General features: G+C 36.2%; 1 protein-coding gene across 2 annotated transcripts; it reads right to left on the bottom strand.

The window, feature by feature from the left end:
- Positions 1-463: 463 nt before the first annotated feature.
- Positions 464-18,053, bottom strand: LOC110729837. Of its 2 annotated transcripts, none has more exons than XM_021909620.1 (18): positions 17,857-18,051; positions 17,350-17,608; positions 16,683-16,878; positions 14,603-14,911; positions 14,407-14,496; positions 13,671-14,144; positions 13,325-13,432; positions 10,450-10,580; positions 10,225-10,357; positions 8,889-9,249; positions 8,268-8,782; positions 7,994-8,173; positions 7,761-7,919; positions 5,224-5,298; positions 4,227-4,371; positions 3,479-3,675; positions 2,845-3,060; positions 464-1,354 (listed from the first exon to the last, which is right to left on the bottom strand). In XM_021909620.1, exons 2-18 carry the CDS (start codon positions 17,535-17,537, stop codon positions 710-712), a joined length of 4,122 nt encoding a protein of 1,373 aa, XP_021765312.1. In that variant the 5' UTR covers positions 17,538-17,608; positions 17,857-18,051; the 3' UTR covers positions 464-709. The 2 variants fall into 2 exon arrangements, with proteins under 2 accessions (XP_021765312.1, XP_021765318.1); XM_021909626.1 differs by lacking the exon at positions 464-1,354 and adding an exon at positions 1,361-1,781 and having other exon boundaries at positions 17,857-18,053.
- Between the last annotated feature and the right edge of the window lie 7,420 nt (positions 18,054-25,473).

The raw sequence follows: 25,473 nt of genomic DNA, 5'->3' as shown, positions 1-25,473 counted from the left end.
AATTTAGTAAAAAAACTTACTCCGATGACAATTTGGTAAAAAAAGCTAACCATATGCGACAATTTGGTAAAAATAATAAGTTCCAGCGACATTTAGACCAAAAAATCTATTTTTTTCGGACAAACTCCTTAAAAATCCTTATTTAATTTGTTTTTGTGTTTTAATTTATTTTTCCCATTAAATTTTTTGAATTAATATGTCATCCCTCATTATTTCCAACCTTTTTTTTAAAAAAAAAATCGTTAATAAAGGGTATGAAACTTAAGTGAAAATTGATGCTTAACATTTTTTTTTCCTTCAAATTGTTATTTCCATAAAAAGGGTTGGTAAAAAAAACAAGAAAAACAAACTGAAATAAGCATTCACAAATAATTTATCCGAAATTTTTGTAATTTCTGAGTTAATTGTCACCTGAGATTATTTTATTTACCAAATTGTACTTAAGGTTAGCTTTTTTTACCAAATTGTCGCCGGATTGTTTTTTTACCAAATTGTCGCTAAGGGTCTTTTATTTGTCAATTGGCCGAGAAAAGGGTGAGAATTTTCTCACCTTAAAGTGCCCCTTAGTGAGATTTGATCTTAAACCTCATGTTGTAAATGCAAAAAAAATCCACTAGGTCAAGCCTCAGATTGGTAGTTCAATCCTCATCTTCATCAATTGTACATTACAGAATAATTGAAATGACTTATATACATAATTGCTACAGAGCTAGTGTTGTATTTGTATAAGAAACATTTCAGGGTACAATATCTTGAATGCATTTTCAACTGAAGAAAAATTAACATCGAAACCATTACTCTGCCCTCCATACTGTGCATAGAGGTAGTCTTTTGAAGACATAGGATGCGGAAGAATTTCTGCAAGCTCAGGAAATCCGGAACTGGATGGTTTCACATCTTCCTCCTTCGAAGAGTAATACACATCAGCCAGTTGAAGCCATATGAGATCAGGATCAATCGATGCAAGTCCAGAAAGGGCGTCTATTGAAGCATCCCAGAGCCCAGTCACACCACTACATGCTATTCCTACCACAAGACCACTAACTTTTTTAAGTACTACTTCAAGAGCTGAAGCACTCTTCTTATCCCGCGACAACTCAGCAATCATGCGGAGCACTGCTACTTGGGTTTTCAGATTGGAAGATTCAGAGATGGGATCTTCCAATGTGCGAGAAGTACTTCTATAAGGTAGAAGTGGTGCTTTCTCATCACTTGAAATAGGTTTTCTTTTGAACGGTGATATACTTAAGAGCTTCCAAAAATGGGACCCATCAGTATGGAAACGTCGAGAAAAAAAGTCTCCACCACAAATTTTCACCACATTGCTTATTACTTCTGCACATCTACGAACAGGCTGCAAGAACATGAGAATTATAAGGAAATGCAAGCAAAATGGAGCAACAGTTGCACCCCACACATTCCTTCCATACCCGCACAAAAAGAGGAAAAACTATTAGTAATAGCAGCAGTTAAATCACCTATATAAGTAACAGTTGACAAATTACCTTTTCTCCAAAGATTGTACAACTGTAGGGATGAAACAACTTGCAATGTTTAGTGCCAATTCCCGCTTGTTTATTTTTAGAAGAAAATTCAAAAACAATACCTTGTGAATTATCAGATTTTCTGACACTCTTTCACCCTCTGCCCTTAACCTTCCGAGTCTTGTTTCTATCCCCTTTAAACATTTCTACCTTCCCATAACTAACAGCTTCCCTTCTATTCTATTTCTAAAAATTGTTGCTGGTAGTTTCAGGACGGAGCTGCAAGGAAAGGAACGCCTGAACCCTCATAAAGAAAATTTTCAGGGTATGCTAAGGGAAAGAGAGAGGGAGTTACTAGAAATTCGCACAGGGAACAGGTATAGAATAATGGCAAACAAAAGTTTTTTTTTCCTTTTTTTTTTTTTTTTTTTTTGGGGGGGGGGGGCGGGGGTGGTCGACATACAATAGTGAAATTTGAGCAAGGGACAGGAGTAGATTAATGGCAAAAAAAAGGTTTGTTTTTTCTTTCTTTTTTTGTGGGGAGTGGGCTTGAGAAAAGGCAAACAACCAGGGAAAAAACATAAATAATATCCATTGAAAAATTATAACCAACAATAAGAAAACTAACATAGAAATAAAAAAATAGAAAATAGCACTAAAGAATGAAAAATTTGCTTATGCTAACAGCAAAAGTTACAAGGCTATCAGAATTAGTATTTAACCTACAATTAAAACCTTCCCATCTTAAAAGTTAATTATACAGTACTAGATAAAATACGCAGCATACTGTTGGATTAATGGAAGGCCTTAATTATATTGCTCTTTATGGCTTTATCTGGGATTCTTTTTTGGATTCATGAGCTGTTTATAAGTTCTAACAAATTGTAAGTCGCCTTTTACTAACTAGACACCCAATATCACTAAATCATTTTAGTAATTTCTCTGCTTTACATTTTCCTCGCAGCCTTGTTATACTCCAACACATACAACAGAACCAATCAGCAGAAAACCTCTCCATCTGATACCACTCTCACCATTAAAGAGAACAACAGTCAATCTTATTCATAGGGCCTACAAGAACAAATTTGTGATATATCGCAGATTACACAATAGCAGTTTGTGGCTGAAAGGAGAACCAAAAGATTTACTTCTCCGTTTGCTATTATCTGTTGCACGTCAGGGACGCAAATATACTATGTAATAGGAGTGAGATAAAGAGAGATAACATGGGCAAACCGTGTATCGAGAGAGAAAGAAAACAAATTACCAAATATGGATATGTAGCATTTAATATAAAACTTCTATAATAGGGACATGTAGCAATGCCAATGAATAGAAAACGCAGGGAGAAGATGCTTACCGCAGGGATCCTATTTTGTACACAAGCAACCAAATATGGCCATATTGTGTTCATCATTGGAAGTAGTCTAATCTCATCATTCCCCTCCTCAGCAATATCAAGAATGTCTTTAAGATGATAAAAGGAACACAAAGATGCTACTTCTTCAATGCCTCCTTTAGCTTCTCTCTCATGCCTGAACGCTTCCTCCACATTTGCCAGTGTCACAACACCATCCTACAGCGGGGAGGAAAGAATCAGTTAACTAATTACATACTTGATTAGAGAAATGAGCCCAACTAAATTGAGGTCTAGCCAGCATCTTGATACATTCAATTGAAACAGAGCTTTCTGTTATTCTGTAATCCACCAATCTGACAACACTCGCATAAATAACTTTGTAGCCACTCTACATCTTAGATTTGCAACACACACACATGTACTTTAGGACAAGTAAAACCACAGACAAAAAAAAAAGCCTTACATATAGAGGTATTGGGCCATCATATTTCACAGCAAATGATACTGTACTACTTAGAGAATAGAGTAGAGGAGAAGAGTTTTTAAATCAAATGGAAGCAAATTATACATTAATTGAGAAAAACAATTAGCAAGTGCAAATGATGATACTTCTGGATGAAAAATCTAAAGATACCTCAATTACGTTCAATGCAATCAAGCATATTGGTTCCTTTTCAGATCCAAGCAACGGAGTAACAGCTCTCAAACAGGATACTGCAACAGATGCAACGATCCGACGATACCTCTTATTGTCATTTAGTTTAAACAAAATATTCTCCCACTCCTTCACTTTCACAACAATGTCTTGACTAAAGGCAACATCACATAGCTCTGCAAAATGCATAACCAAAAGTAAGAGCATACTTGAAAGGTAGGTAATAGAAAGAGTTTCTAGTATGCACCAAATTTGCTAAAAGCACCAAATTAAAGGAAATTCATCGCATTTAAATGCCAAGAGCACAAATTTTCTACAAACCAGTAAATCACCTAAAGCAGAGATAATCATGATACATAGAATGGCTTGTCCAAGCAGACAAACTAGTCATATTGGCTTGAAAGAGGAGGAGGAGGAGGGTTTGGGGGGGGGGGGGGGGCGAGGAAATGGAATAGTCGTTTAGAAATAGCATTTCTACATTGCCAATGGAACACCTAATATCTACCATTGATCATTTGGCCCTACAATAAAACACTTTGCAAAAGCAAAAAGATTGGACACTAGAAGCTGTATTCCTCTTTGATCAATTAATATAAAAGACTCCATAAATCTGCCTGAACCAAAATTTTGCGTTACACAGGTACAGAGTATGAAACTTGATAGGATGCCCAGAGCAATGGATTTTCAGGGGCAGGGAGAGCATATAGTGTTTCACATACTGATATACCTGGTTCCTCTGCATTAATAGTATCCCGTTCGAGTTCAATTTTCACATCAGATACTTTAGAATTAACAAATGCCAAAAAGGATTCAGCTTGAGCAGGCAACAATTGGGCCTCGTGGTTAGCTGCCTTAACCATCTCTGCTACAGCCTGACAGAAAATTGAAACATCATCACAAACATACCAGTGATACAATTGGTAACATAGCTTTCAACATCAACATTATTAATCAGGTACTGTGGCAAAATTTTCTTTTTGTGTTCTCTGTGTGATGAGGAAGGGGAGCTGATTAACTTTCTATCCAAAATTCTTTGCCAAAAAGGGTTGATAGTCCTTGTCAACCAAACAGAAAATTCTTTAGCCTAGCCGCTCTTTTCCAAGTTCCATTGTCCTGCTAAATTATCTAATAAACAAGCAATGCACAGAGACACCAAAAAACTTCTTACACACGCTGTAAGCCTGTAAGCTAACACTCTAAGGTTTGTGTTTAAAAAAACCACAGCAAGTATAAATGCATAACCTCAGTCACAAGACATTCTAAAGTCTTAGCAACTATTTTGACCACGAAAACAGCCAAAGGATGGCAAACTGGCCAGTTTACACAATGTAAAGTAGGAAATAACACCTAATTAGTGATCTAAACTTCGCTAGTATGGCTTATTCTGACTAGATACCTACCTATGAATCTATCTATTCATTCCTAGGAACAGATAATCACATTAGTATGTGCAAACCAAAAGCCATCAATTTCATAATGTCTGCATGACTCTTGATCACTTTTCATATACTAGCTAATTAAGATTTGAAAATCAGAAGTACAGAGTATAAAATGTATTCACACAATGCACTCAGAAAATTCAATTGCCTGAAAATGCCAATATGGCAATATTTCAATGATAAGATAAGCTAATAACAGTTTAATACCAAGATAGGAAGCAGATGACTAATAATGTACAATCAACAGTGATGAAAATCATCAATAAACATTTCTTAAATAAAAACCTTCAAGAAATGAATAGTCAACTCTGGATGCTGATGCCTTCCCAGGATTTCCAGTTCCATTGAAACAGAGCGCATCTACAAAAAGAACGAGGCATAACAAGTCACATACCATAAATAATGGATGGCAAAGATAGTTGATGTTCTACATAGTTTTAAGAGGACCAAAAAGCCAGGTAGATGTCTCAAACAATACAATTGAAATTTATGGCACCATTTTAGAAGTGTGATGTAAGAATTTGCTTGAAACTTGCCAATTTTGGAAAAAAAATATATACAAAAACCCTAAAGAGAATCAGCCAAGGCAACTCTAGTTGCTTTCAACATTTCTTATCATATTTGCTAGCTCAATGACTAATAACTCAAGTAAATAAAGTTTATAACTAATGATTTACACAAAAAACTGAAAAAAGGCATGAGCTACACTTATTATCACCCATCATAGATTATAGAGTTACTAATTATCAGGGGTTTAGAACAAAAGTACTGGATCCAAAACATAAACCCCAACTTACAAAGAGGGTGCAAAAAAAAAAAAAAAGCCACATTTGTCCCTCTCTCTCTCCATTGCACCCTCGAAGTAAAATAAAACTATATATGCAGGCATGATACTATGATAGGTTAATTAATAACTATTGTACAGGCCTATGTTAGTTTATAGGCAGGCCCTATCATTTGTCATAATACTATTACAAGAATTTCATATACTATTCCAAGATAATTATTGTGCAAAAAAAAAAAGTTATTATCAACATCATATTAGCGCTAAATATATATACATTAATTGATTTACCACCATATAATTTTTTTTTTTTTAAGAAAAAGTTTCAACATATTGATTTATTATCCTACAAAAAAAGGTATATTATGAATCTATAATATGCAGCAAACTAAATTCAACCATATGGCAAGCATTGGTAAACTCATATTATGTTTTGGCAGATGCCAAATAAATTGCTACAAATAAGATGAAGGAAAGTTTGTAAATAAAAATTTAAAAAATTTAAAGCAACCTTTTTTGTCAGAAAAAACCTTCTAAATTTTTTTTGGCAAGTTAAAACCTTAAATGTAGATTTTTTTTGTAAGAGAGCCTAATCCCGTTTTCCAATGTTGACCGACCTATTTCCGGCATTGACTTGGGGTGTGCAGGTCACATGACCTTACTTTTTCCTATTTCCACCCTCTTCCCTTCGTTAAAATCTGCTGCCTCTAACTTCATTCCCATTTGCTCATTTAATCTCAATCGAAGATCGAAATCAGCGCTAAGGTAGTTAGTGTTTGCAATTGAAGACTTTCCCAATTGAATTTGACCAAGGTGATGTTTAAATTACTCTGTAATTTGTGCTTAATTCTTTGAATTGAAGGTTCTTGAAATATTAGGGTTTCTTCCCCAATTTTCAAATTTTATCAATCAGACTGAGAAATGCTGTGAGTGTAACTGATATAAGGGAGTAGCACAGAGGAGTTAATGCAAGGAAGAAGGCAAAGAAACAAACTATCATTGAGAAAGGGGGCCAATAAGATGAAGTTGGTGCATTGCCTGGGGCCTTGGCGGAGTTGGTAAATGATACTCTTCCTATCAATGAATCAGAAGCAACTATTCCTGTTTACAAAAATATTTACCTACTCCCATCATGAAAATTCCTATTTCCAACGTTCACTTAATGCCTTGATACTTTATTATATGTGACATCTAATTATCGTTTTTCACTATATTATTTTCCTTAATAACCACATAAAATTATCTATATGCCTACTTTCCTTTTTTGGGGTTTCAAGACTACATGCCTATTTCTATTTAAAGAATGTACTTTTTGACAATATTCCTTCTTTTGATGAGTTGTCATCAATTTTCTTTTATTTTTTTGTACTTTTGACATCATTTCCCAAAACTTTCTCTCTCTATCACTTCAATAATTACCAACTACCTTTTCTTTCTCTCTATCTCTCTCTAACCCCACATGCACATTTGTATTCCCCAATCATGGGTTTTAAGGAATCTTTAAGTTTCTTAATTCCCGTGAAAAATGGGAAATAGGCATGTAGATAAGGGACAGAGGGAGTAGTAATTAAAAAATGGGAAGCGCATTAATTAATGTTCTTTTTGTACAATTTTCAAGTACATTCATAAATTAATGCTTATGATAGACAAACATTTCCACACATATTGCGACAAATTATGACTAAAGTGTTGTTACTATTGTTAGTTATTACATCTTATTAAAGTCAAGGTATGATTCTTTTGGAGTATATTTGAAACTGTTTGACTCTGACCGCGGTCATTTATAATTACCCCATTAAGATTCCATCCCCAAATTATGGTATTCTTGGATTCTCAATGATACCTTAATTAATTAAACCAATCAAAGACTTTATTACGGGGAAAAAGAGAAATGAATTCCATCAAGAAGACATAGCATTTGTCATTTGACTTTCAAAACCGAGAATCACCCTTTTTTTTCTATAACCAAGCACTTCAAGAACCAGAAACAAAAGGACAGCAAAACAAGTTTTCACAATCAACAAAATTTGGAACATACCGGCTCCTCCAACAATGCCAATATTTTATGAGTCACACCAACACAAGATAGCATTGCGGCAAGCACGTTTGGGACGTGAGGATTCAGATCCAAATGACGCAATTGATGGCATAATGAATCAATAACATAGTCTGAATTTAGCATAACTAGGTGACCAACCTGAGGATTGTTTGGGACAGAAAGTCAGTAAACAAGGAATTGGCAAAAGGCATAAGACACAGTATGACTCTTACCGATGCGCATCCAGATGTGGCAGAAATTAAACGTAGCACAACATCAGATGCATGCCTGACGTCAGAGTTTGAGCACATCAGGTTTTCAAGCAACAGATATAGAGAGGAACAGAGGAATCCACTTGAAGCAAAATGCTCATGAAGTGTAATATTGAAGATCCCAATTCCCTCAATGAGCACCTGTTGGTAATAAATATGAGAAGTTTTAGAGCTAGACAAGATATAAAAACAATAAAAAGCAGCTTAAAATGACAAGTTATGGAAGTGTCATTTCCTGGTGCAGTTTGGCAACATCGTGTAAGAAGTTCTTATCAATACTTTCACCACCAGATTTAAGAAGAGATGTTTCAAGTATAACTGGAAGGTCCCAAATTTCTTGAGTTATGTACTCATGTAAAATGGTACCAACACAATCAATGACATGCTGCCTCATGTTCTCAGCGCCTTTAGTCTGCCAATGTGATCCATCAGCAACATTGCATCGTACTTGGCAAGAATGACCAAAAGCAGAGGCATCACTATTTTGATTCTCTTCAATTCTTACTCCTGACTTCTTAAATATTTTTCCAAAGACATTCATAGCTTGATCTGACATGCCAAATAACATTTCATTAAGGATACATGCAGCAGTTCCAGCTTGCCGCAACAATTGACCTGAATTTGTCCTAGCGTACCAAGATTCCCAGCTTTCACTATTATACCCCTTCCTACGTATCTCAAAGACTAATTTACGCAAATTATCCAAAGGAATCTCAATAATCTTTGATAACGGCACTTCATTTCTATAGTCTGTTTGGCACAGAGAAAACAGAAACAAGATACACATAAGTCAGAATATTGACAAGAACATCAGGATCCAATCAGAAAATTATACAATTGAGGAAAGATACTTTACCAGAAATTAAGGATAAACCCACAAGTCTAAGAATTCCTGCAAGTGCTTGATACAATTTATGACAGCCTACATAGGCAAACCAAGGAGGCATACGTGGAAGTTCATAATTCTCATAAGTTTGTCCTTTGGAATACTCCATTTCTTTGACCAAAGTGTGCACGTTTGACACTTCATATGTATTGGAATTATTGACAGGAAATTGGTCTTCAGAAATCTTACTGCCAATTTTTAACTCTGCAAGAGAATGCAAGTATCCAGTAGAAGAGGGCCTTGATAAGACTATTTTTCCAAGAGAGCCAGCAAAGACAGACTCCTCACTCAGACACAAGGCAAATACATCAAATAACTTAGCAGCCTTAATCTGCATGGTCATATATTTATAATTAGCTGTGATTTTTAGCTCATAATTAAATCAGCAGATAAACTGAAAGGTGCAAATAATTCCACATACAAAAACAGATAAAATACTCTCTCCGCCCATTTTTTTTTTTTTTTTTTTTGTGACAGTGGTTACACTATTAATTAATTCCTAATTTGACAGACATCTATCTCCACATTAATCCTTATATCTCACATACACCACTCTATCTCCTACTTTTTAATGCATCACTCTCTTTCCTACTTTTTCTAACACACACCAAACTTGCTTCCTTCACTCCCCTACCCTTCTGGTTTTTGTAGCTACAATAAATGAAACCAACAAAAAAAAAACAGAGTATAAAGCTTATAGGAAAGGCTTTTTATTTTCACTTCTACAACATCAGATATCTAAAGATTCTTTATATGTTCTGCTCTAGATCAAACAGAAGAATTGATGGCCCATCGGTATTTTATGGATAAAGAAAAAAAGAAAAGACAAATGAAATTAAATTAAGAATTCATTAAGATTCTAAAATGGTGTCTTTTGAATGAGCTAAGAGCCGATAGAATGAACTAAAAAATTCATGATCAGCTAAAAGAGGGAGTAACCCTCTTGGGCTCTTGCCAAATAGTTCCCTTATCTTGCTTGGGGTGTAATTTGAATCTACAGTGGTCAAGTTGGAATGGTTTTCCCTTATTTGAGAATAGTTCCCTCATCTGTCTGCAAACTTAGGTATCCTTCTTTATCATAAAATAACTTCTCTTATTCAAACTTTCAAATACCAGGCAATAACACAGCTACACAAACATATTTCAAGTGATGGAAAGGATAAACATCAATGAAATGAACACTAGATAAGAGGGGTAAAAAGGCATCCTACAAAGACTAGCAGGGACAGTAATCTATAAATTGATGGAACAGCAAAAAGATGACATATCTACAAAGTAGTGTCATAATATTGATGAAAGGACATACAGGAGAACGCAAAAGGTGATCAACAACAAGTTGAGGTCCAGAATAGTAGATCATGGCAAGCATCTGCTGAGCAGAAGCAAGGGCCAAAGATTCCTCACATCCAAGAATTAATTTAGGGAGCTTCTCAAGTAGCCTGTTATTAAGAAAAAAGACAATACAGAAATGAAAGTTTATGCTAAATTCAAGAACAAGTAACCAATAAATTCAGAGCTAGTGAATATGGACCTGCTAAAAATTTCAGCTAAATCATCCTCAACAGTATGTTTTCCATCTGACGAGAACAATAATCCAAGGACATCTTGAGCAGGCATGGAAACATCTTCAGAATCATCACAAGCCAATTTTCCCAAGCATTCCTAAAGCCAAAAACAATTATAAGAATAATCTAGCAAACATGAAACAAAGATCGACTATGATAGTTCAGATATACATCAAATAAACACTTTCCACTTACATTTCAAAAGTGATAGTAAAACCATCTTTAGGGCAACATATAAATAAATAAATAAATAAAGAAGGTAAATAATACTCCCTCCATCATATAGATTTGGCACTAGTTCCATGCAGAAATATGAAATGCAGATGCAACACGAAAAGACACGATAGTGTTAAAAAATCTTTCACATATCACCTAAAAATTGAATAATCTAATATGTTTTTAAGCCACGCTTCGTTATCTCAAAAAGTTCTAATTTTATAAAATTTGTAATTTCCAATGTTTTAGGAAAATAGTTGAGGTGGCAGATAGTTGTGTCGTGTCATGTTCATGTTTGATCTCGTGTTCATTACTTGTTCACAATATCAATAAACTTTGTGAAAAGTAGGGTAATTGCATAATTTGACCAATTATTAATACGGGTTGTGTTTGGGTTGGTTGTGTCGTGCCGTGACTTAGTGTTTTCTTTGAGTATTTTCGAGTTAATGTCGAGTTGCCTAGTCATGTCATGTCAAGCTCTTGATAAAATGGTCTTTAATCCTTCGTCTACACTCTTAGACTCTTAAGCTCTATAATCTCACCTATTTTCAGAACTCCTAATTTTTCAGTAATAATGGAAAAAGCATTGAAATAGATTGAGGTGCATCTTAGTTGACATTCTAGCTAACTCACTTGGGGGGGGGGGGGGGGGGGGGGGGTGAGCGAGAGAGAGAGATGCTATTGAATTATCAGTCTCTTTTATTCAATTTACATTCACATTGCTTTTAAGGGAAAATGAACTTTGATTTCTATTCCTCTAAAGCTCAACCAACATATTACTATCAAGGGCAAGAACTGCAACCTAAGGTGTCTTAAACAATCTACCTTATCTGCTCAATATTTGATTAATGTTTATCAAGATGCCCAATATACATAAAGGTAGTCACAGCTCTCAGAGACTCTCGAGAGGGAAACAATAATATAGTATCAAGAAGTCATCAGATATCATGCATTTTTGTACTACAGATAAATCAAAGAGATTGGAAAAAAGAACAAACCAAAGGTTCCATTCCATCTAAACATTTCCTCAAATACTGGGATGTGTAGGCAGCATTAGACAGTTAGGCAAACATATTGTTGAACCCTAATACTGTTATTTCATAAGATATTTTGGTTCACAACTAGTATTGTTTCATTATTCTAACGTAACAACTTTACTAATCTTGCTATTATGCATTAAATATCAATAGGGGTGAATGTAGTGAAATAATAACAGTCTAATCATGTGTAAATTAAACGCAAGAACATCAGCCCTGCATCAAATATACCAAGTGACAACTAAAAATATGACAGAAACAAAGCTTTTGTTAGGAGTAATAAGCAGTATAAAGTAGGTAAAACCAACACACCTGCAGTATCGAAATCCCCACGTAACATATTAATCGAAAATATGTATTAGAAAGTTAAAACTTCAAAGCTAATCAGATTGTTCACCAAACAGGTTTTCTACATCACAAGACAACTAGCATTTAGGCTAAACTTAAAGTTTGTGCTCAAGCGCAGCATACGACATTAGGAAAGAGCAAGGAAAAGAAGTATCAGTAGCTTAACAACACTCAATTGGTTTACATGGAAGAAAATTACAAAGTATTGAAATTATTAGGAGGTAGATGTTGATCAGGTCTCTATAAGGAAGATAATGGATTTCTAAGCCAGCTTGTGCAGCAAGGCTCATGATGTATTGAAAGTTTTGGTCCAACTGACTGAATGTAATACAAAAGGTTAACATCATAGTTTTGCTAGTCTATAGTCATATTTTTGAAGAATATTTGGAGAGATGATGAGAGACCTCAATTAATTAAAATTGGTCAGTTATCTAGAGAATGTCTAGTCAGTTTTTGGAGGATATGTTGTCCTCAACTATCCTCTTTCTCTTCCTCAATTTCCTATAAATATTTTATTTTGCCTAACAAAAATGTCCACTTCTATTAATGTGTTAGATAGTTAATACAGCAGATATGTAAAACTAAAAGTATATAACAAATAAAAGATAACTTATACCATATCCTGGTTGTTTTTTTATATATGAGTGAAGATTTATATAAACTTAGACCTTGATATTATTATTTCTGAAAATAGACTTCTAGATCTAAAATTAAATTTGGAAAAAAAAAAAAAAAAACACCTTGCAGTTCGAATAGAAGTGTACCAGCAGAAAAATTAACCTCCAGCTCACATATGATGAACTTTAACAGAGTATTATAAGGAAAAAAAAAAAACAAAAACTTTAGTTTTTAAATTAATCAACACTGGTGTAAGCATGAACTCATTACTAGATTCAAAACCCTATAGGTGGGTAGGTAGTTGGTGCATGTGTGGATATAATAGATTTTTGCAACCAGTTACTTAGGGTCTCTAAGTACTGTAGGTACTTCTGAAAGTGAATTGGTGGCATAAATATTAAATGACACAAGAATCAGATTTTACTACTTATATTCAAACAATTCAGAAGCACAAATCAAAACCACTGACTACTACAATTTTATTTTGGCATGTTCAGAATTTGAGATGTTTGGCATCTCCCTGGGTACCTCATAATAAAAGATAATGTTTATCAGAGATAATCAAAGTAAGTGAGAATCAAATTAAAGGAAAATGAAGCAGCAGCAATTATTGTCATCCTACCAAAAGCATCAATCTGCTCCCCTTCGAAATATAACTGCACTTTAATAAGAGTCCTTGTACTGCAGAGACAAGCCCACGCCTTATTCTCTTAGATGGATGCACACATATCTGACAAGAGCATCAAAGACACGGTTTAGCAGGCTGTACATTATAGTTGAGAAAGAAAGAAGATAGCTCTGAACCAGCTTTGGCAATTGAAATTTCTGATATATGGCAATAACAGTGATAAAGCACAGTTCATAGTCGACTCTAATGAAGCAACTTATTCAAGTTAAAGTTTATCAGCTTGTGAAGAATCTTATTCTACAAACTAAATTCAGATAACAAATCAAACCTATTAACATACATGTGGAAATATCTTGCTCAACAAACTGTCAATATTGACTGAAGTTTTTTCAAGCCAGTCTCTCGTACGTTTGACATGCAAAGGCCCTAGTCCCCCACTGATTTTGTGGCTTTGCTTCTCCTGAAGTTCCTCCTTGGTAGTAGGTGCTTTTAGACATAAATTATTTGCAGGAGTTTGAATCCGATCCTGAGCTTTGACATGCATGTGGCGTAGCTCCTTCAGAAAAGATTGCGGAGATTCATTCTCATATGAAAGCAAATCAGGCAAATTGTTGTGGGACACACGAGGGTCAGATATATTGGCATCATCCTGAAGGACTACAATGAGGAATTCCGCCAAGCCTCTAACTGCATGATCAGTAGCTTCAGTACTTCCAGCAGCCCCACTAATCATAGATTTGGAAACATTCAAAATTCCAGCCAATTTACTAACAACTCCAGGCAGAAAGAAAGCCAGGGCATCTGGAGTACCAACCTGCCAAAAGGGGAAATAACATTCACTGAGAAGATATCGAATATTACTCGAAACTTCGTACAAAAATGAGAATAAACACTTTTTTCTACATTTCTACAATTCCAGCAAAATTCTGACTGCAGAACTTACAAGTAACTCATAAGCATTAGAAACATAAAATTGTCAAGATCAACCCAAAGGCTCGGGTTGAACAGATCCTCCAAGCATTAGCATTTCTACCATAGTTTTTTGGGTATAAGCAATAAGACCTCTTCATTTTTACCTTTGCTACAAGTATGCGTAAGGTCAAAAGAGCTTCTATCCGAATCTTTGCACTGCCCCTAAGACCACGTAAGCTTTCGGCTTCTGCAATCTTGGTGCAAGCAAAATGATAAGAGCTAAATTAGCAACGCGTATAAGCATGTGAATAAAAATAATCTTATTATTCAATATGCATAACAAACAAGGTTTCAACATACATTCAGCAGGAGAGAGAGCCAGTGTCCAACAGCAGCTGAAGAACTTTCTGATTGGAGAAATGCAATCAAGCATTCCTTGGTTGGAGAATGACACTCCAAATGTTCAGCAGTTGAGCATCTAAAATCTTCAGTCTCTAGAAGGGGAGGTTGACTAAAACTGTGTTTGCAGGAGCAAGATGCGTCAGAGCAAGGAATTATATTGGAAATCAATGTCCTAAAGCACTTGACTACTCCTTCTCGGAACTCTTCTGCAGCCTCTAATGGTGATAGCATGGCACCATGAGTCAATGTCTTCAGCACAACAGTCATCTACCAAAAAGCAGACTCAAAACTTCAGGCCACATGTAGCATCAATGTTCAAACTTCAACCATGATAAAAATGTAAAGACAACTACGGCTCTGTTAACTTGGTAGAGTCAAACTTTCCAGGAAAATGATATTCAAATTTTCATTTGTTTGGAATATAACAGAGGACAAAAGACGAGAAAAACTCCCTCCAGTACATAATAATTGACACACTTTGACATTCTTCACTATTCATATACTAAGTTTGACTATAGCTTTGAGTAATGTATGAAAATCAACTAGTATCGTATAAAATGTTTTTAAATAGATATTATTGTGAAGTTTAATAATAACTTTTTAATACTTTTTAAATAATGTTTATTTATACATATTGTTGGTCAAACTCACATATTGGTATTGACTGTGTCAATTAGTATAATTCCGAGTGAGTAGAAACTATTTTTTTGGATGAATACTTAATCCCCTCAATTGTGTGCAAGAAGACCAAGGCTATGCAGATCCTCAGTTCAATGGCCCACAGTGGTGTCTAAACATTACTGCCTCATATTGCTTTTGCCTTTGATAATGAACATACATCATGGTGATAATGGACAATTGCACTTAAAACAATGTTCAGCTAATTGAACAAAGAAACAGTGAGGTATTGTTTGGTTGACATAGGAATCAAATTCCCATAGACATTTGTATTTCATTGGAATCTAATCCCACATCAAATTTCCTAGGAAATGGCTAAACTTGTTTGAGTGCTATGAAGGCATTTGCAAATCATGAGAATTTTGAGTTACCAAGAGGGACGCTTGGTAATTTGATTCCCATGAATTTGCACTTTCTACATTTTCACTTTTAAGAATCAACCAAACAAACACCCTGTATCCAAATTCACATGAATTTTCAATTCCCCAACTTGTTTTGGGCAACCAAACAATACTTTACTTTTTCTAATTTGTTACCATGATGTTTGGCATTCGTATTTGCTGGCTTAACATCGAAATCAAACAACAAAAGTGATGAGGATTCATATTCAACTTCAGAAGATGAACCAATCACCTTGGTTCGCAATTTTTCATCTAGTTAAATATTTCATACTTATGTTACATAACTTGCTAGATAGCTTAGTAATCTTGCTTAAAATATCTTAATTTACTTGCTTACTTTAGTAATAAGCCCATGGATTCTCCACGAACCCTTAAGGTGTGAACTTTACATGGTGCAATTTGTAAATTGGGCTTGATCTATTTGTTTGAGTCCAATTCATGTGGCTTAGCAGTATGGACCGAATTACTTAATCAATTCCAGTTCAAATGTTGTTTAAAGTTTATTGCACTCCTGGTTATTATAGTAATACTTAGGCGTGTAACTACAAAAGGATGCAGGAGTAATATCCTAACCCGGGAATGCGTTAGCTTTTTTAATTCATTTGGGAATTAGGAGTCTAGTAGTAATCTAGGTAGTTTCAAATAATCAAGTGTACTTTGCACTTTAAACTTAAATTTTCACAAAAAAAATTTAATTGTCCTAATATATATTGTCTCCCACAGCCACCCAAAGACGACCCGAAACTAAGAACATAAAGACTAAACTAAATCCCAAAAACATTGCTGAAAAGACATGTATAACGAATGCAGTTTACAACAACTCCCTGATGGCATGCAAAACAGATAATACGTTTTTGGCAGGCAAAGGAAAGGTGAAGATATACGGAGTAAAAATGTCACAAGACAGAAGTAAGGTTGCTCTATGGTATGAATAGAAGTGTTAAAAAGGATACACAAACCTGGTTTACAGAACCTAAACGACATTTGGTAAAAAGCTCCTCCAAACATTGAAGCACGCCTTCTGAAACAGCATCACTCACTTTAAGGGTTTGATGGGCAAAGAGTATTTCTGATTTTTCATCACAATTACGTTTTTGAACAGATCTGCAATCTACTGCTGCATCCATTAGAAGCAGCAATGGAAACAAGATATAGCTGAAAGAAAAATAGAGGTTAAAATTAGAATCAAAGTAAACAAAATAATCACAAAAACAAGTATAATTTGTGATGAATACGGCAATACGCCCTCTGCCCCAAATGTTTGCCCTCAAGATTTGATTACTTTGTTAAATTTTGGTTGAGACTCTTTATTATCAAAGATGGAAATGAAACAATCTTTTAGGAATGGCCTTAAAAGAAAAACGGAGCAAACAATAAGGGACATAGTGAAACTGAGTATGAAACTAGCACACAATAGGATATTTGAAGCATTACGAATAAACGTTGAATCATCAATATAACTGTTTAAAATTAATCATCATTTTATTCCTTCGACCTGTATTCAAATAAACCTTTACATAATGAAAGATTGCATTCGTTCGGATTAGCAACAGTAACAGCAACAGCAATATGAAGCCTTAATTCCAATAAACAAAAATGCAACAATAAGAAAGCAGAACATCATACTCAAAAAAAGGTTCGACGTCCTCGGAAGTCAAAGAACAAAGAAGGGCAAGCAATTGAGAAACAGCAGGTGATTGCTTCTTGGGGTTTTGCAGAAGGTCAAGCAACTCCAAACAACAAGATTTTAAATGATAGAAAATGCTACTATTCTGAGCTTCATCACTCAAGAAACCATCTTTATTCAAATCCATGTCGTTTGCCACACCAACCAACAAAATTACATGAAAATGCTGTCAAATGCCGCGATGTTTGAATCTGTCACCTATAAACAACACCCAATTTCTGAGTAAATTAACTTGAAATTGTACACTACGAAAATACAGACACCCAATTTCTGAATAAATTAACTTGAAATTGTACACTACAAAAAAGGGTATTTGATTTTATATAGTATGAATGAAGTATATCTGATACATAAACTAATTTGATTAAACCAAACCTTGCATAAACTAAAATTATAGTTGATTAAACAGAAAAGAAAAAGAGAAGGAGAAGGAGAGAGGCGGCTACGTGGGCGTTGGTTGATGTTTTTACTGAATTTCACAAAACTTTCTCTCTCTTCCACGAAAATGGCACTACAAAGGACGACGCGCTGGTTGCGTACATGCGAAAATGGCGAGCAGAAAGGTTGGAGAAAAATCCCCAAGCTCTAAAGAAGTAAGGAGAGGGAATCAACAGAATTAGAACATGAAAAGGAAGAGCTCAAGAAGGTGAGAAGACTTACCAGCGTTTGGAATGCGGGAACGGGAGTTTGGGGATTAATTGTTAGGAATACATAAAAATATGTCAATACTTTATTTGAATAGTGGGTGAGATTATACAGGGAACAAATTATAATTTTACAAATATACTCTTGCTAGTATTTCTTTTTCATTCTTTTCATTAATGGCAAAAATGTCATTTTATACCTATTTTCATTTCCATTTATTTATTACCTACCTTCTTTAGGTAATAAAATGGTGGGAATTCACTCCTAAATATTCTCATTCCCAAACCCCATTTTATTCCCATTCTCATAAAAAAAAAACAAGGTTTTTTCTTCAATTGGGATTAAAACTCTCAATCCCACCCTCAATTCCCACGTACCAAACACCCTCTAAAGGTAAAAAGAGAGAAGCTAGTTGATGAGGTTGAAGAAATAGGCATTACCGCAACTAAGGCTTTGTTTGGTTTAATATTAGTTAGAGGTGATCAAAAATCGGACCAGGCCGGGTCTTAACATAATTCCTTGTGTCCAAACCCGTAAAAAAGTAATGGGCTTGTCAAGCCAAAGCGAGCTTTTCGGGCTTTTTTCGGGCCAGGTTTGGGTTTTTAACTAAAAATGTGTTTTAAGGCTTGCCCAAACTCGCTCTATTTTCAGGCCGGACTGGTAGCCGGGCCAATATTGATCACCTCTAATATTAGTAAAGGAAAGAAAGCAAAAAGGAAAGGAAGGGAAAAGAAAGGAAAGAAACTACGTAGTATATTATTTGGCTTGATATTAGTAAAGGAGGGGAAAAAAGAAGAATCTACTATTTGGTATGACATTAGGAAAGAAAAAACTAATTTTAAGTTTGATAGATTTAATTTCTTTTTTTCCTCTCAAATTCCTCCAATTTTGAAAGGAAAGGAAAAGGAAAAGGAAGATTTTGTGAAGGGAGCTATCCTTCTATTTCCCTTCATTTCCTATCAAATTTCTTTCAATTTTAAGAACCAAACATAAAAACCATAAATTTCCTTTCTTTTCTTTTCCTTCCATATCTTACCAACCAAAAGGGGACTAAGACAATGTATGAATTGAAGGAGAACAGCTAAGGTCACCTTTGATAAGCCACAATTTGCAGGCATATTAACCCCAACATTTTTGACCAAATAATAAAAGGTTTTCACATTGGCGAATTAAGCAAAATAGATATTGGAGAATGAGGTTATTATTCGGAGACAAAATCATTTGGGATTCAGCTGCCAGCAGAAGTCCAATGAGTCCAAAAAAGAAAAAGATTCTTTTTTTAGATTCTTAGTATTCTGATTTAGTTTAATTTGTTTTGGATTTATTCTGATTTAATTTAATTTGTTTTGGATATTACCATATTTCGAATGATGTCAATGATTAAGCTCTGTCTTAGCATGTACTCTCTCCGTCCCATAATATAATTCCTATTATGTTTTTTTCACGGTACTTAAGAAATGGGAGGAGAAGTGGAAGAAGTACATTAAAGGTGGAAAAAAGCTAGACAAAAGTACAAGACAAGTGGATAATTTAAGGAGAAAAAAAGTAAAAAGTACAATTATAGACAAGAATTAGAGAGAGAAAATGAAAAAAGTACAATGCAAGTGGATAATTTAAGGGTAAATTAGGAAGTTCAATGAATAAAGTTTTAAAAATGAAGGTATAATGGTCTTTATATATTATTCAAAAATAGAAACAAGAACAACATTTTAGGTCTCCAAAATAGGAAAACAAGAACTATATTGTGGGACGGAGGGAGTATAAATTTCTGTAAAAAAAAAAAAATAAAAAAATCTAGAACCTTTAAATCGAAGGTTTTGTTAAGAGGTGACTCTCTCTCTATAGAATGATATTGAAAATAGGGAAGTGAATAAGTAGAGAAATACTGCTACGATTAATTTTTTTTTTTTTATCTTTTCCATAGTTCACAATGGTGAACTTATTTATAGGCAAAATGTTGTCATACAATTATTTGCACAATTGTACTATTATACAATTAAAATACTAAATTTGGTACCAATTATTGTACTCGAGAAGTTCATGTGAACTTCACTTTGCATTATTTTCAACACTTCCCCTTGAATGTTCACATGAAATGGAGTATGGGTTGTCTCGTGAAACTTGCTAGGTAAAACCTTATGGGATAAAACCATAGCTAAAAATTATTATATGCTTTATACTGCCTCATTAAAAACCTTGTTAGGAAAAACCCAGTGGGATAAAAACCTGATCGAAGGGAAAAAGAGTGTTGTGCATATAATACTCCCCCTGATTTCAGCATAGTTCACGAAAATGTCGCATTCCAATTTTGTGAACTAATTGCTCAAATTTCTTGGAAGGAAGTGATTTGGTGAATAGGTCGGCAAAGTTGTCACAAGACTGAATTTGCTGGATATCTATTTCCTCATCCTTTTGCAGATCATGTGTGAAGAATAGTTTTGGGGATATATGTTTTGTTCTATCTCCCTTAATGTATCCTTCAGTTACTTGAGAGATGCATGTTGTATTGTCTTCAAAGATGGTGGTTGGATTTTCTGTTATTGCTTTCATTCCACACTCTTCTTGGATATTACTAATCATCGACCTCAGCCATACACATTCTCGTCCTACTTCATAAAGGGCTATCAACTCTGCATGATTTGAGGATGTCGCAGTCAATGTCTACTTTGTTGATTTCCATGATATTGCAGTGCCACCATAAGTGAACAGATATCCATTTTGTGACTTGGAATTTTGAGGATCTGATAAATATCCAGCGTCAGCATACCCAACGAGGGCAGCATCTTGTTTCGGTTGATAATATAAACCAAGGTCTTGTGTTCCTCGTAGGTATCGGAGTAAGTGTCGGACTCCCTTCCAATGCCTATATGTTGGTGCATTGTTGTGCCTGGCTAACAAGTTCACAACAAAAGCTATGTCGGGTCTAGTGTTGTTAGCTAAGTACATTAAGGCTCCAATTGCACTTAAGTATGGTACTTCTAGACCCAGAATTTTTTTATTTTCTTCTCGTGGTCTGAATGGATCGTTTTTCATACTCAAAGAACGAACAACCATTGGGAAGTTGATTGGAGTTGTTTTGTCCATGAAGAATCTTTTCAAAACTCTTTATGTATAGTTTGATTGATGGACAAAAATACCATGACTCAAGTGCTCGATTTGCAATCCAAGGTAAAATTTAGTTTTTCCAAGGTCTTTCATCTCAAATTCTTTCATCAAGTACTTTGCAGTTTTCTCAATTTCATTTGGGGTTCCGGTGATATTCAAATCATTAACATAAACTGCAATAATAGCGAATCTTGATTGTGATCGCTTTATGAAAACACAGGGACTAATTTGGTTGTTTTTGAACCCTTCTTTTACAAGGTATTCACTGAGACGATTATACTACATCCTTCCAAATTGTTTCAATCCATAAAGTGACCTTTTTAGTTTTATGGAAAGTAATTGTATAGGTTTGTGGTTTTCTGGTAGTTTTAGTCCTTCGGGGACTTTCATGTAAATGTCTGTGTTGAGTGACCCATACAAATACGCAGTCACTACATCCATTAATCGCATTTGCAGTCCTTTTGTGACTGTCAAATTTACCAGAAATCTTAATGTAGTTGCATCAACTACTGGAGAATATGTTTCTTCATAATCAATCCCTGGAATTTGAGAAAATCCTTGGGCTACAAGTCTTGCCTTGTATCTAATTATCTCATTTTCCTCATTAGGTTTTCTCACAAATACCCATTTGTATCCAACGGGTTTTACACCTGCTGGTGTAAGAGTTATTTTTCCGAAAACTTCTCGTTTTTCAAGTGACTTCAACTCAGCCAGCATTGCCTCCTTCCACTGTTCTTGGTTCAACATCATTTTCATCAGACACAATGTCAATTGCGATAAATTTGCAAATATTTCATCCACGATAACATCTTTCCTATTCCAATGAGTCTTGGTAGAGACGTAATTCATTGAAATTTCATTGGTATTGACGCTTTGAACATCTTGTTCATTCCCCGTAGGGTTGTCTTCTTGTTCGTCCCCTTTAGGATTATCATCATTTTCTTTACTTTCATCCACATTTGGTCTTTCTTGACCATCTGACGGGGGAACATCATTAGTCTCATTTTCTATTCCATCCAATCTTTTCAATTTCCTTGGTTTAGAATCTTTTGAACCAAGTGGTCTCCCACGCTTTCTGCGTGCTTGAGATTCATTCTCAATGGCCTTATTATCAGTTGGGATTTCAATACGTGCAGGGGCATTTTCAACTGGTATATGTGATTTTGTCACCTTATTTGTGTCTACAAATGCATCAGGCAATTGATTTGCAACACTTTGTAAATGAACAATTTTCTTGACTTTTTGTTCACACATATTCGTTCGTGGGTCTAACATCAATAGTTGTGCTGCATTCCAAATAAGTTCTATTTCTTTCTTGCATTCCAAATGTTTGGGATGTAAATTCCCCAGCATTGTCGAGTCTTATTTTCTTTATTGTATGATCCGGGAACTGTGCTCTTAATTTGATAATTTGGGCAAGTAATTTTGCAAAGGCCACATTTCTGCTTGAAAGTAGACTAACATGTGACCGTCGTGTAGAAGCATCAATTAAAACCATGAAATATCGAAATGGTCCACATGCCAGATTAATTAGCCCACAAATATCTCCCTGAATTCTTTCCAAGAATTTTGGAGATTCAATAGCAATTTTGTTCATAGATAGTCTTATATTATTTGCGAAGTGAACATGCAGAGCATGTTAATTCATCCGGTCGAGGAATTTTGACATTTCTTATTGAATGTCCAACTGAATTTGCTATTATTCTTTGCATCATCCCAGTTGTTGGATGTCCCAAACGATCATGCCATAAAATAATCAAATATTTGTCATCTAACTTCTGGTTAGATATCATATTGATTTTCACGGGTCGTATGTTTATACGATATAACCCCGAAGAATATGCTGGCAATTTCTCATAAATGTGTTTTGATTAGGGGATTTTTCCCCACCAATCACCATCTGACAAGTGGACCAATCAGGTTCCGCCATGTGTCCGTCACATGGGCCAATAGGAGCCTGCCACGTGTCAAGCAATGATCCGTCCACTATGGACCAATTACGACACGACACGTGTCCTTCCCATGACACCTGGGATAACCGGTCACCTAGGCCCAACTTCCGAGGGAAGCCCAATCAGCCCAAGGTTAACCTAAACCTAGATTGACACGTTTCTCGAGGTTATAAATACCTCCCTTAATCCTCATTAAGGGGGATAACACACTAAAAACGCAGATTACACACATTAAACACTCTCACCTAGAGAGACCCAATCACTTTAATTTCCGCATTAATTACTCCTTAATCAAGTACTAACTTGACCGTCGGAGGCGGATCTCCAATCATCCGGAGCATCCGTTTGTTTTGCAGGTACAGGCGTCCGGTTCCAGTCTCGGAATTGTAACTCTCCCGCAGGACATCAGAAAACCCCGAAACATTTGGCGCCGTCTGTGGGGAGAGTACTTCTGAGATGGCATCCACGTTTGTACCGGCTCCTGAAGTGAGATGTCCCCTGGACGACCCTCTAGTTCAGTCGGACCACGATACTGAGAATGAATTTGAAGTTGAAGCTCACACAGCTTCAGACGGGACCCTAAGGGCCCGACGTACCCGTCATACCGAAAGGAGAGAACGGGAACATCTTCAAACTGGAAGTGAGCCAGCAGGCGCACCGCCTGTTCGGCAGCAGCCGACTGATGGGTCTGCTCCCATCACAAGGAACGAACTCATGACCTTCATGAGGGACTTCAAGGGAGAAATTCAAGAGTTGATCAACAAGAAGCCGCCTGCTCTGGACAAGGAGCAGTCGGCTAAGAAACCCTCCACTTCACTGAAGATGAAACCAGTTCAAGGGCGAGAGGCGACCCCTCATCCTAAATCTAGGAAGTGGGAGCCACCTGCCCTTGATTTCACAAAATACCGTTTTCCTACTCCAGGAAATAGGAAACCTGTTCGTCATATTCAGGCGGACGGGTCGAGGAAAACATACACAGACGCTCGGCTACTGCTAGAGCAGAAGAAGAGTGACCGATTGTCAGAGTCGGCCTCCACTTTAAACTTCAAAGACAGTCTGCGGAATACCTCGATGAGGCATACTCAGTCGTATCATGAGAGTCAGTCAGGCGGCACCTCCCGTCAGTCCGGCTTTCATAGCGACCAGGCGGTACCAAACTTACCGTTTGTACCGCAACAACAGTATTTTTTACAGCCACCTCCGTTTGGTGGACATGCAGCAAAAAATGTCCAACCTATGGACTGGTAGCTACGGTTGCTTAGACTTGGTGAACAGCCGTCGGCCTTCTCCAAGGAAATTACTGAAGCCGCTCAGCCGGCCAAAGTGAAAAATGTATTAGTAGGCGTTTATGACGGCACTACTAACCCAGAAGACCATCTGATGGCATTCACCAACCTGATGTACCTTCAAGGGTTGGATGATCCCACTTGGTGCAAGTGTTTCCCAGCGACTCTCAAAGGAATCGCACAACAATGGTTCGGCAACCTGCCGACTGGTTGTGTAAATAACTTCAGGACGCTTGCTTACTTATTCACCTCCAACTTCGCCATGAACATCCCTGCGAAGAAGACGACCCTTGATTTAGGAACAATTCAGCAGGGTGAGAAGGAGGGGCTTCGTTCTTACATCAGGCGGTTTAACCTGATGAGAATACAGATTCAAGGGTTACCGGATGAAGTAGCCTATACTGACTTTTTCAAAGGTCTCAAGGACGGGTCGACCTTCAAATTTGATTTGGTCCGAAAGAGGGTGGCGACTCTTCAAGAGGCCTTGATTGAAGCGGAAGCCTATATACAGGCGACTGATCTTTGTAGTACGGTAAAACAGTCAGACGGGAAAAGGTCCGACAAAAGAGAAGGACGACAGAAACAGTCGTCAAACAAAGACGAGAAGAGAAAAGAGGTCTGGGCGGCTGATTCCTCTAAACAGCCGACCCAGAAAAAGAAAAAAGAATTCAAACCATACTCCCCAAAGTATGTGTTTAACAAGGATAGCCAATTTATCCTAAAGGAAATCAAGGGACGGATCTCAATTGAGAAGCCGGTCCCCATGAAGGGTTCTACAAACAACCGGAACTAAGAAAAATTTTGTGATTATCATGAAGATGTTGGTCATCACACCAATGAATGCATCAGTCTCATGCGGTATCTGGACCGCCTGGCTGAGCAAGGTGATCTTGACACTTATGTCAAGAAATCTACGGGGAACACTTCCTCAAAAAAGCAGTCGACCAAAAAGAATCAACAGGCCGACAGCTCCGATACAGATGATGCAGTCGTCTACACCATTGCAGGCGGCTTCTCAGGAGGCGGCCCCACTATTAGGGGCAACAAAGACAATATCAGACGGTTAGATGTAAAT

Source organism: Chenopodium quinoa, unplaced genomic scaffold (assembly GCF_001683475.1).
Source record: "Chenopodium quinoa cultivar QQ74 unplaced genomic scaffold, ASM168347v1, whole genome shotgun sequence".
Taxonomy (NCBI): domain Eukaryota; kingdom Viridiplantae; phylum Streptophyta; class Magnoliopsida; order Caryophyllales; family Amaranthaceae; genus Chenopodium; species Chenopodium quinoa.
Note: the sequence above shows the minus strand (reverse complement) of the source record. Positions and strands in the feature narration are given on the sequence as shown.

Excerpts from the sequence above, each read along its gene's own strand:
- LOC110729837 (XM_021909620.1), bottom strand. The coding sequence starts at position 17,537 with ATGGATTTGAATAAAGATGGTTTCTTGAGTGATGAAGCTCAGAATAGT. Across the intron at positions 10,581-13,324 it reads GGAGCAGATTGATGCTTTTG|GAATGCTTGGGAAAATTGGC; the intron begins GTAGGATGACAA and ends TTTTGGCTTTAG. Across the intron at positions 9,250-10,224 it reads ATCACCTTTTGCGTTCTCCT|ATTAAGGCTGCTAAGTTATT; the intron begins GTATGTCCTTTC and ends ATGACCATGCAG.